Genomic DNA, 12,082 nt, shown 5'->3' on the forward strand with positions numbered 1-12,082 from the left:
TCACCTCTGTGACTTTTGTTTTTAAAAAATCAGGGAAGATTTATAAGATTGGCATGTTTGACTGAGATTAAAAGCAGAAATAGTTACATGTAACTGGATTTTTGTTGACAAAGATTGGTAGACGTAGCATTTTGATTTTACAGTACTTAAGAGATGAGCTATGAGGAGAATAGAGTTTATTTTATTCCTTTTTTGTAAAGATAGTGATAAGCTATTAAAATTGTTTTTATTAGCTGTGAAGTTAGTTCTTTTTCTTCTTTCCCCCTTGTTACCCCCTTGCTCCCCCCCCCCCCACAAACACTTTTGCAGTTTTCTGCTTGTAGTTTTTATTGACTTATACTCTTTTCATGTATAACTCTTAATAAAAATTTTGGAAAATAAGAATTAATCTATGTACTCAGAGGAACTCCGTCTTTAATGCAGATTAAGTAATTTAATATTACAAAAGTTTAAGGGGAGGACTAACTTCTAGATTTCCTTTATCTAAATTATGGACATGATGAGCAGCTTTAATTTTATAGACATTCAGCTTTATTAGTGGGTATAGTACTTATTGACTTTCATTTCTTTGGAATGTAAGTAGTCAAGATCATCACTCTCTCTGGATACAATGGACCTGATATTCCTTCTTAGGCAAAATTCTAACTGTAACTTGAGCATGAAAGGCTGCAAAGCAGTCATGGAAGACCTTGGTACAGAAACAAAATGTTGATCTCATTCAGATGAGAACCGATGGGAAATAAGAGATTTCTATTTGCCATTATTCTATCCGTGAGAATCTGTTTTTATTATTCTATCTGTCAGAATTTTTTATTATTGTATCTGTTAGAATCTATCTGTTATATTCTCTATCTGTTAGAATAACAGATAGATCTGTTATTCTAACAGATAGGAAGCAGCAGATGAAGAAAGGTAAAAATCACATTGAATGCCCATTCAATTAGCCCAGGGTCCTCCCAGGGCTGTGTGCTCTCTCCATCACTCTTTTCTCTCTATGTCAATGACTGCAACTCAAAAGATCCCTCTATTAAAGTACTAAAGTTTGCAGATGGTACAACAGTGATTGGTCTCATTTGAGATGGTGATGAATCTGCATACAGACAGAAAGTTGAACAAATGGCCCTGTGATGCAGCTGAACAATCTAGAGCCTTGGTGGAGCAGTGGGCTAATGCCTCATTAAGTAACACCAGCTGCCTGCAATTAGTGCAGGTTCGCATCCCACCAGGCTCAAGGTTGACTCAGCCTTCCATCCTTCCAAGGTAGGTAAAATGAGGACCCAGATTGTTGGGGGGAATTAAGCTGACTTTGTAATATTTGTGTGAAAGCCCTAATAAGCAGGCATATACATAGAATGAAGGCTACTGCTAAGCTTGTAAGCCGCCCTGAGTCTTCGGAGAAGGGCGGGATATAAATGGAATTAAAATAAAAATAAAATAAAACTGAAAGACTTAAAACTGTAGAGATGATAGTAGATTTTAGGAGGAACCCTCCTGTTCTATCGCCTCTTACAATATTAGCAACACAGTATCAACAGTAGAGACCTTCAGATTTCTGGATTGTATAATCTCCCAGGACTTGAAATGGACACCTAACATTAGAACTGCCATTAAAAAGGCACAACAAAGAATGTTCTTTCTGTGTCAACTCAGAAAGCTCAGACTGCCCAAGGAGCTGACAATACAGTTCGACAGAGGAATGATTAAGTCTGTCATCTGTACCTCAATAACTTGTCTGATTTGGTACAGAAATTGAACAGGACAGGTACAGACTTCAACGGATAGTTAGGACTGCAGAAAAAAAACACAACTGAAACCAGCCTGTCTTGCATTGAGGACCTGTCTAGTCTATGAGCCAGAAGGAGAACTGTGAAAATATTTGCAGGCCCCTCACATCCTGCTCATAAATTGCTTCAACTTCTCCCCACAATTAGACACAAAGACAGTTTTTTCCTCCATGCCATCACTCTGCTAAACACCTATTTCCAACAGCACTATCTTATGCCTAAGGATATCTAACCATGTAGTAGGGTTGTATTATTATTATCCTTCAAATCTTTCCTATTATCTGCTCCTATTGGTATCTTATGACTATCCCTTTGTTGGTTATCTCTTATGGTTTATAATTGTATCTTATGATTTATGATTTATCACTTTGTTGCTTGTATGTGTACTGAGAGTTTATGCACCAGAAACAAATTCCTTGTGCGCCCAATCACACTTGGCCAATAAAGAATATTCTATTCTGTTCTGTTCTGTTCTGTTCTGTTCTATTCTATGATAAATATATGCTACCATAACTTTAGCTTTAAAATCTGTTACTAGAAAAGTAATTAAAACTCTGCAATGACAGTATCTTCAATTAAAACTTTTTTTTATTTCACAGTTTGATACAGATACATTAGCTTCATGTACAGCTCCTGATTTATTATCAATATGGAGAAGCATTTTAAATTATTCAAAGTCTAAAGTATTTTTAACAGGCAATCAAGTCTTGGATATATATCAGTTACATGCAAAGAATGGAATTAGCCTACATTAAAAATCTGTGGTTAATGGTCCTAAAGACTATTAAATATCACAGAGTATAGGTTTCAACGCTATTTATTGGAACTATTCATTTTTGTCAACTTCAATTTCAGCTGTTTGAAAAATCTAGAACCATGGCTAGAAAAATATCAACACATAATCATTGCATGGCATTACCCAGAAGTCAGTTAATCTATGTTAAGTTTGTTATGATCTTAAGATTAATACAACAGAGGTTTCTTTACATTCTTTCAGCATACCCCAAAGAATGTTTTAAAAGGGTTGGCTATTGATTTCATTATGTTGGATACTCTGTTGCTTTTCTGATTCCATTAACTATATCTTTACTGACATAATGGCAAAACTGATCAATATTTTATTGGATCAAGACTTAATGATTAAAAACAGAATTTATTTCTACATTTTCCCTTTTGTTTTTATTTTTCTTTCTTCCTCTTTTTGTAAACAAAACAGAGATTCACCATTTTTTATGGCTGATATAGTGCTAGTCTTCTTTCCCAAAGTCACTTTCTGATAACTTAACAAATCACAGCAAGCTTCTCAACTTTATTAATCTTTCCAGCCTTTATGAATAATGAATTCCTCTTTTATATCTAAGACACTTCTGCATGTACTAATCTGGAAAAGCCTCTTCAGGGATAGGGAGATGTTTTCTCATCAGCTTAATCTCAGTGGAAGAAAATCCAGAGGTTTAACACTATTTGATTTAAGAATACAGTTTACAGTTGCGATTGTAATGTTAAGGATTAGGCTGTGCACCCCTTTGCATATTATTTAATTTTTCCTTTTGAGAATTATGCCACTTTTTCTATCCACAACTCCTTCCATTCTTTCTGACTTCCAGAGTAAATATTTAATATGAATCAAATAGAAAAATATATTTTTGCTGCTTGTCTTTGGGACCTACTTATGAATACCTGAATGTTACACTAGAAAAGAAAATACTTGTTTCTATTGTGATTGCTCTGCTCTGTTTGTGTTAATGCCCCACTGATATTAAGATGTTTTTAAAATATAAATCTCTAAGCAGAATATTTGATTTTAAAACAGCAGAAGAAAGCTCAATAGAAAGAAAACTGAGATATGCTACAAATATTTATTTAATTAATTAATTTATATGCTGCCCACCTGGCAGTGATGTAAAATATAAACAGTAGGCACCCTTAATTTAAAAAAATGATTAAAAATGAAGCTTTAAATATAGCCCGTTCCACAAATCTGCAAACAACTTGATAGGATAATTTAGGTGAATGGGATGATCAGAAACTGTTCACCTTACCAATTCCATAACCTTGCTCACACTTGTATTCCACTGAATTAAGCTCCTGCGGCAATGTGCATTGTCCCTGCAGTTCTTCACACAATTTAAATTCCTCTGTCCACAAGCCATTTTTAGTGCAAAGAATGGGAAGCTGAAACATAAAAGAAACAGATTAATTCATGAACTGTACAGAATTTAAAGTCCCTCTTTGTTACCATATTCACTACAGTTAATGTCGTCCATATAGGTTAAATTAATGATTATAACTTCAGTGGAATGCCAACTGCAAAAATGTTGGTTCCTTCCTTCTGCTCACACACACACACACAAAAACAAACAAACCAGTATCCAGAGTACATTTAAGTAATTTTGTGATCTTTACAAGAGTTTGGCAGTCTGGGCCAGTGTTCAGACGCTGATTTCAGCCATAATATTGTCCCTCTTTTTAGGAATATCAGTTTGCCATGGTATTTACTCAAAGTCTCTCAAATATCTAATGTAAGATTTTTGAACAAGTGTTATGTATTCTTCAGTCTTCCAACACACATACAGATGTAATCCATGGAGATTTAACATTTACTATGAATTCAAAATCAAAGAAACTGATTCAAAATCTAGGCAGTCTTTGTTTAGTGACCACAAAATGGAACTGACAACTCCATCACTAAGTGAAATGGTTGCTAAGTGGAAAATCATGTGACTGAAGCTCTAATTTCATTTTCCTCACCCACCACAATGGGATAATTAGCAAGAGTGTATTTACATTCATTGGAGAGGAAGAAATTACAAGAGATTAAGCAGGCACACAATGGAAAATACACACACATCAAAAGTAATGCACTGGCATTGGCAGCCATAAGTGCACTACACAGACAGTTCAGTGTAGTCCCCATTGTATGTCTGCTTACTCTCTTGTAATCCCTTCCTCTACAATCTTTCAATTTTGGAAAAGGAGGGGAGAAAAAACCTCAAGTGATCTTTGTAAGCAATCTTTCCTGTGTCTGAACTGTTTTGGGGATTTTGCACTCCATCCCCCAGGAAAGCAGTGGGATTGGAGGGGTTACAGAACAAGTGGTCACACAATGGGGAATATACTGGGCTGTCTGAATTTGCAGATCCCAGCCTCAAGGACCACCTTTTGATGTGTATTACCCATTGTGTGCCTGCTTACTCTCTTGTGATTCCTTCCTTCCTTCCTTCCTTCCTTCCTTCCTTCCTTCCTTCCTTCCTTCCTTCCTTCCTTCCTTCCTTCCTTCCTTCCTTCCTATCTCTCTGATCTACAAGGGGGAGGAGGGGGAAACAAAGAAAACAACATGTCAGGCCCAGGTCAGTGTCATAAATTTGAATGGCTGCTGAATGGGTAAGCAAGGACTACTGGTATTTTACACTCATTAATGAGTAATACAATGGCATGATTTTTTTTATAAGAAATTCATGGAAGTAGCAGGAAAATAAAAACTTCTGGGCAGGCCCAGTTACTCATTCTCTTTTTATTACACAATAAAACCAAATTCAAGAGATGCCAACAAACAGGGCAAAATATGGCAATCAACATTTGGTAAAACTGAAGCTGGAGCTGCCATATGGATCAAGATTCAGCCTCACAACCCAATCTGGCCTATTTTCAAACTGACCACAAAGTTGTTTTTACCGTCTTACTCTGTGGACCACAGCTAAGAACACACTGACTGTCAAGCTCAAAGCCATTGGTGCAGTTGTACATCCCTTCAAAGACTGGTGGGGGTGGTTTACAAACCACAGGAATGCAGCTCCCTTCCTCCCAGAAGCCAGTTTCAAGGCAGTGGATATTCAAAAATGTTCTGGGGATTTAAGAACAAAAGAGAAAGTGGTTACTTTATGGCATCTCTGTATCAAAACAGCTCCCAAAATTAAGCCATTCACAGTATTTTGTGGTGACTTTTGGGATTCACACTGCAGTCTTCTGTTGATCAAATACTACAAATTACCCTGTGGAGTCCACCTTCTCCTCCCCTCTTCTATCTAGACAGGTTACTTCAGGCAGGTAGACAAAAATATCTTAGAATCTGCATCTCGGGGCCCCTTCTGTAGTAAATTCTTTCCTGTGGTTTCGCTCCTTTTTTCAGCTCTGTTAAGAAATTACACAGCCTCCAAGGATGTGTTCTGAACATAGCTGTTTACTTCTGAAAGATACTGATGTACTGCCACACCATAACCAACCAAACCGCCTATTTATTTTTATTCCACACTTCATTTGCAAAGCACAGGTCTCTTCTGATAACTAAGGTTATTTTTCCACATTTGTAAGCTGTCTGAGTAAACAACAACTGGAGAATTTGGAACATGTCTTTGCACTGCAGCCCTTTTGATGGAAAATAGAAACCAGCATGTTTATCAAACTCCATAGGTGCACAGCACACCTTTTCAGACATTTTGATATAAGTAATAGCATGCTATCATAAAGTACATGGGAGTGACAGGAATAAGGTTAGAACTTTTCCTGAAAAATGAACTTTATCAGTAAAATAAATACAAGTTTATCTGCAAAGTGACTTAAGTCTTAGCCAAGAAAATAAAAGAAAGGACGAAGTGGATATGCTACAGATAGCTGCATGCTGATGCTTCAGCATTCTGCAAAAAGATGAAGAAACATGAGAAATTAGAAAGCAAAAGGAGAAAAGAAAGAAAAAATGGTAATGGAAAATGAGCAAGATAATCACAATTGTCTAATAATAATAATAATAATAATAATAATAATAATAATAATAATAATAATAATAATAATAATAATAATAATAATAATAATAATAAGAATAAGAATAAGAAGAAGAAGAAGAAGAAGAAGAAGAAGAAGAAGAAGAAGAAGAAGAAGAAGAAGAAGAAGAAGAAGAAGAAGAAGAAGAAGAAGAAGAAGAAGAAGTAGTAGTAGTAGTAGTTGGAAGGGACCTTGGAGGTCATTTAGTCCAACTCCCTGCTCAGGCAGGAAACCTTATACCATTTCAGGCAAATGGCTGGCCAGTCTCTTCTTAAAAACTTCCAGTGTTGGAGCATTCACAGCTTCTGGAGGCAGGTTGTTCCACTGGTTAATTGTTCTAACTGTCAGGAAGTTTCTCCTTAGTTCTAGGTTGCTTCTCTCCTTGACTAGTTTCCATCCATTGCTTCTTGTCCTGCTTTCAGGTGCTTTGGAGAATAGCTTGGCTACCTCTTCTTTGTGGCAGCCCCTGAGATATTGGAACACTGCTATCATGTCACCCCTCACCCTTCTCTTCGTTAAACTACACATGCCCAATTCCAGCAACCGTTCCCTATATGTTTTGGCCTCCTTGTGATTCATTTGAAAACATACCACAGAGAGGGGAAACAAGGATATTTAGCATGTGAAGGCATCTAAATAGCAACATAATGGAAGCACAAATTTGTGCTGGCAGAGATTTACCAGGCAGAGAGCACTGAAAGACTTGAATGCCCAAGCTGAGCATTCCAAAACTCATTCAGATTCTGTGTCAGCCAGTAAGGCTATTGTCCTAAAATCACACTGAGTTCAGAGCTCCATTATCTGTTTATGTGCTAAACAAACAAACAAAAAATTAAAAGCCTCTCAAAACCAGAAACTTGGGTGAAAAACAAACTGTCTACTTTTTCTGAATAGTAGGGAAATATATCCCCCCCCCAAGAACTTATGGGAAGGTCAAACAAGAGTGTTGTGCTCTTGGTAGCAAAATTAATACACAAAATTAAGATATCAATTATAGTAGGATGTGAGAGAAAAAATGGCTTTAGCTCTACAAAGAGATTTTAGGCTGGCATAAAAGAAGGGAACCTGAAGCATAAACGTTGTGCAAGTCTCCAGAGTTGATATAAAATTTGCTGCCATAATGTAATGTTTAATGTAACTGCAAAGGGACATCAAGTACATGGAAACACTATAATTAAATAAGTTTTAATTCAGTCCAGCTATTTAGGACTGAAAATTCTTAGTATGTTACTCAGAAGCACAAAACAATGTATCAGAAAAATGCTAATTTTTCATTGGCACTTTGGAAATTAGCAAACCAACAATGTCTGGTTAACTTGAAATTTATATTCTAACAGCACATTTTGATGCATAGTTATTTTAAACAGCAGAAACCCTTTATTGTGCTAGAGAATTTTACTTACAAACAACATCTGTGCAATCTGTAGTTGTGATCTGCATGATTACTCTGAACTTGCATTCTGATACTTTTGCAAAATGTGGATTGATTTTATTTTAAGCAAAGAATATACTGGTTCCAACACAGAAGTACCACACCTTAAACACTGCAATCTTTGCGGAATGGGTTGGCATAATCAAATGTTATAATCATACCTACCAAATCAAAATAAATCAAATGTTATAATCATACCTACCAAATCAAAATAAATTATTTTGAAGTTATACTATAATTTAGAAAACAGAACTATACACACCTGAGCATCAACTTTTTGACTCTGATCAAAGCATTATTTTGGGGGGGAGGAATATCACCCATTGAGTTGTACAGATGCATGATTATTTAGCCAGGAGTACAGCCAGCTATCTTGTGCCCCAATGTTCCCTTATAATGCCAAAGAATGTTTGCTTGCCCTGTTTCAGCCTCAGGCTTCTCCAGGCTCTCATAGTCTCTCCCACAAGGAAACAATTCCACTTTGCAACTTCCCTAACAAGGCCCCCTTCTCTGATTCATATTCAAATCCATTTGGAAACATACAGCCAGTTCCTATGCCCCTTTCTCTTCATCATCCTGAAACTGTACAGTTCTGGCTTGGCACAGAGGCCTTTGTGAAGTTACTCTCTCCAGCCCTTTGTCATTTTTGTGGCTTTTCTCTGAATTCTGTCCAGCATGTTAATATCTCTCTGGTCAAGAAAAAAGGTTCTGTTGCCAGAAAATGAAAAATAAAAAATACAGGAACAACAACGTGTGCTGCTGAAACAATATTGCTTTACTTTATACTAAGAAAAGGGGTGGGAAAGTTGTCCGTTCACTCTCTTAGTCTTGTCAAAGTCTTATATAATGCATTACTGAGGAGGACAGCCCAGAAGCACTCTGACCTGGTGAAGGCCTGGCTATGAAGCCCTCAAAGATGATAATAAGCAGCAGCTCTTTAGTGGATGTAATTAAAGACATCTGCTCACTGACTATATAACCATCTTCAGATAGTTTCCTAAACTATGGTTTCTGAAGAGCAATAAGCAACAGTTTCTGTTATTATAAAGCTAACTTCTAGCATTAATAAACATGGTAGTTATTAAGCATAAAATGTAAAAAAATAGGTATTTTAAGAGAAACCTACTTTTGCTTTTTGCCTTTTAATAATTTACATTATTAAAACAATTGATCTCTTCCTATTTTGAATTGTCACCTGGCAAGTACTAGAGGCCTTCCTCTGGGCACAAAGCAGGAGATTCTGTGATTCTTGCAAGTTGATGAAAGCCAGTAGCAAATGTCTTTTGCTCTAGCTGTTAATCTTGTCTTTTAAGATTAAAACCTATGCAATCACTGCAAGTGTCCTTTCATGAGCTACATAATTTGTTGTATTATTTTTTTTTAAAAAAACTGGAAACTACAGATTTATCATTGCCTCTCTTTGGTATAAATAAGTATAGGCAATGGAAGTAGAAAATAGAAACACATAAATAAAATCATTCCTGGCACAACTTGCCTGCTCCATTGCTTGCTGCTGACTTACCCTTTGAATTTCAGATACAAGAACATCCCTTTATTCCATTTACAGATTTAGATCTTGGTATAGGACCCATGTGGGGTCTATTATGGATATAAAAGAAGAAACATAATCTGTCTTTGAATTCTAGTTAGTTTATTGGATGTCAGTTAGTTTAATTACTTCTGCTAATAAAAGAACTAAGCAATAGATCAGATAGCAGGTGATAACAGATGGCAAGTTGTATCATGAATAATAAACACCAAATACTCAGCACATATGATTTACCATTATATTCAACTATTTCTTCTGCTCTGAGATGTGACCGAAGCTTATAAAATATGATTGTGAATACATGTTTTAATGAAACATGGGAAACATGTCAAGTTTATCTATTTAATTGTTTTTCAGCAGCTTTTTTCTAGTGGGCTGTCAAAACCAGGCTTTGAAGAGACAGAGGAGATACTTATGTGAATAGAGAGATTTTAATCCTCCTATTGCATAAAGCCAATACATAAATTCCTAATGAAATATAATTGGCAGGACCTTCAAGACAGAAAAAAAGGAATTAATTCACCACTCCATTAATCTACTGAAATTGTAGATGTAGTCATAACCACTGGCTTAAAAGTTTCTTACACATTTATAAAAAAAACAACTCAGTCTCTGTTCCTTAGGCTAAGTGTTACAGAATCTGTCAAGACATAAAATACACAGGAAAGCAATTGCTTTGCTAAACTCCTGAAGGGTATAGGACACGGCATTTGTTTTAATCTGGCAATCCAGATTTTAAAATTCTTTAGTATGTTCTCAGCACCAAATACTAGCTAAGAAGAAATAATTTTATATTGCACTGTGAAAATTTCAAAATATATTATTGGCCACTTTGGAAAATAACATGCTTGATTAGCTGTATCTCCAGTAAAAGCACACAAGAGGGAGACATGGAGTTACCAAAAAACAAATCCTTTCCACGTGTGCACTGGTTTTTATTTTTTTTCATCTATATGCAGCAACATCACACAGCACTATGGGGGGAAATGATTTCTGTGCACTTACATCTTACAGATAGTAAGCATTTCACAATGGGAGTAAAACAGAAGGTAGGGAAATTCAGCAGGTAGGAGTGGAGAGGTTTTACAAATTTCATTAAAAAATTACGAAAACTAGAAAGCAACTTATTTGAAACACTTTTTCTGGAGATGGGATGTCACCACTAGTTGACTCTGTAGTTCTTTCCTCATGCTGTTTCCATAACAATGAAACATCAAAGAAGACAAACAGAGCCAGCCGTCTGCGACCACCCCTGCCTGAAGGAATGACTATGATTTAAAGGAGCAGGCAGAGCGATACAAGAGGAAATGGTAAAGAGGATTACTATGTTTTACTCTCCAGCTTGATGGACTTTTTTGGATTACAAATCTGAAGTGAAAGTGCGTCATATTTGGTAAAAGATGGCGGCTAAACCACCCCCTAAAACTCTTCGGAGTGCTGGAACTTCTCCCGTGCAACAATCATTATTGCAGGCGCTGCATCCTCCTGATGTATTGACATCAAAGGACTTACAAGATGCTCTTGAAAAACATACCCAGGTAATTTTGGAATCAATTAATATTAGATTTGCACAGATGGAGGAGAAATTGGAGAAATTGGAGGAGAGAATGGAGGAGAGGATGGAACAGAAGCTCAAAGCAATGAGGGTAGACATCTTGACTTCAGTGTGTAAAGTGGCTCGGTGTGTGGAAGAATTGGAGGGAAAGCTAGAAGACTTGACTCAAAAGAATGCTATATTAGAAGCAAAAGTATTGGAGAATGAAAATAAAATGGAAAAGGAACTGTGTCTTGCTCAATATTTCCAGATGCAGTTTGCCATTAGAATTAGAGGCTTAAAGGAGAATACTAAGGAAGATCTAAAGCAGCTGGTTTCTGAGGCTTTTGAAATAGTGTTGAAACAGCCAGCATCTGAAATAAAAGGAGGCATGGACAAAGTGTTTCGTGTGAATTCATGGATTGCCAGACAGAGGAAGTTGCCTAGAGATGTGGTGGTATATTTTGCAAAAAGGGAAACTAGAGATGAAGTTATACAAGCTGCTTATGATACTAAAGTTATGATTGCTAATCAAGAAGTTTTGGTCTTAAAAGAAATTCCTCCAAAGATTCTAAGGAGAAGGAAGGATTTTACATTTCTTGTGCAAGAGCTCAAGCAGCGAGATATAAGGTTCAGATGGGAGATCCCAGTGGGGTTGATGGTGACGCACGAAGGTAAAAAGTACCGTTTGATTACTGTGATGCAAGCGCGTGATTTCTACAATAATGTTTTAAATGCAACGCCATTAACACTTTTGGAAGCTGGAAAGGGATCTGGAGAAGGAGCGCATCAAGAGGCCGAATATGGTCAGATAGAAGACAACGGTGTTGGAGGAGATCAAGATATAACCTCGTCGGATGAATCTATAAAACAGAGGGTGACGCGTGCTGCTGCAAAACGATCTAAGAAGAGAAAGTAGCAGGAATCGCAGAAGTCTTTGGAACTTTTACGATATAGTCAAGTAGTCAAGCAGGGGAGGGGGGAAAAGATTTGGGTGTAGACGCAATATATTTTTATATTTGGTG

At 36.6% G+C, this 12,082-nt stretch overlaps 1 protein-coding gene across 1 annotated transcript in view; it reads right to left on the reverse strand.

The window, feature by feature from the left end:
• Positions 1-12,082, reverse strand: part of PAPPA2 (pappalysin 2) — a gene marked incomplete at both ends in the record, with an annotated part of 161,357 nt that overhangs the window by 18,702 nt on the left and 130,573 nt on the right. Inside the window, 2 exons of the mRNA XM_081325236.1 lie at positions 3,827-3,959; positions 5,460-5,628. Of these exons, the coding sequence (XP_081181362.1) occupies positions 3,827-3,959; positions 5,460-5,628 (302 nt within the window). The remainder of the gene's footprint in view (positions 1-3,826; positions 3,960-5,459; positions 5,629-12,082) is intronic.

This window comes from Vipera berus, assembly GCF_964194415.1.
Source record: "Vipera berus genome assembly, chromosome: 3".
NCBI lineage: Eukaryota > Metazoa > Chordata > Lepidosauria > Squamata > Viperidae > Vipera > Vipera berus.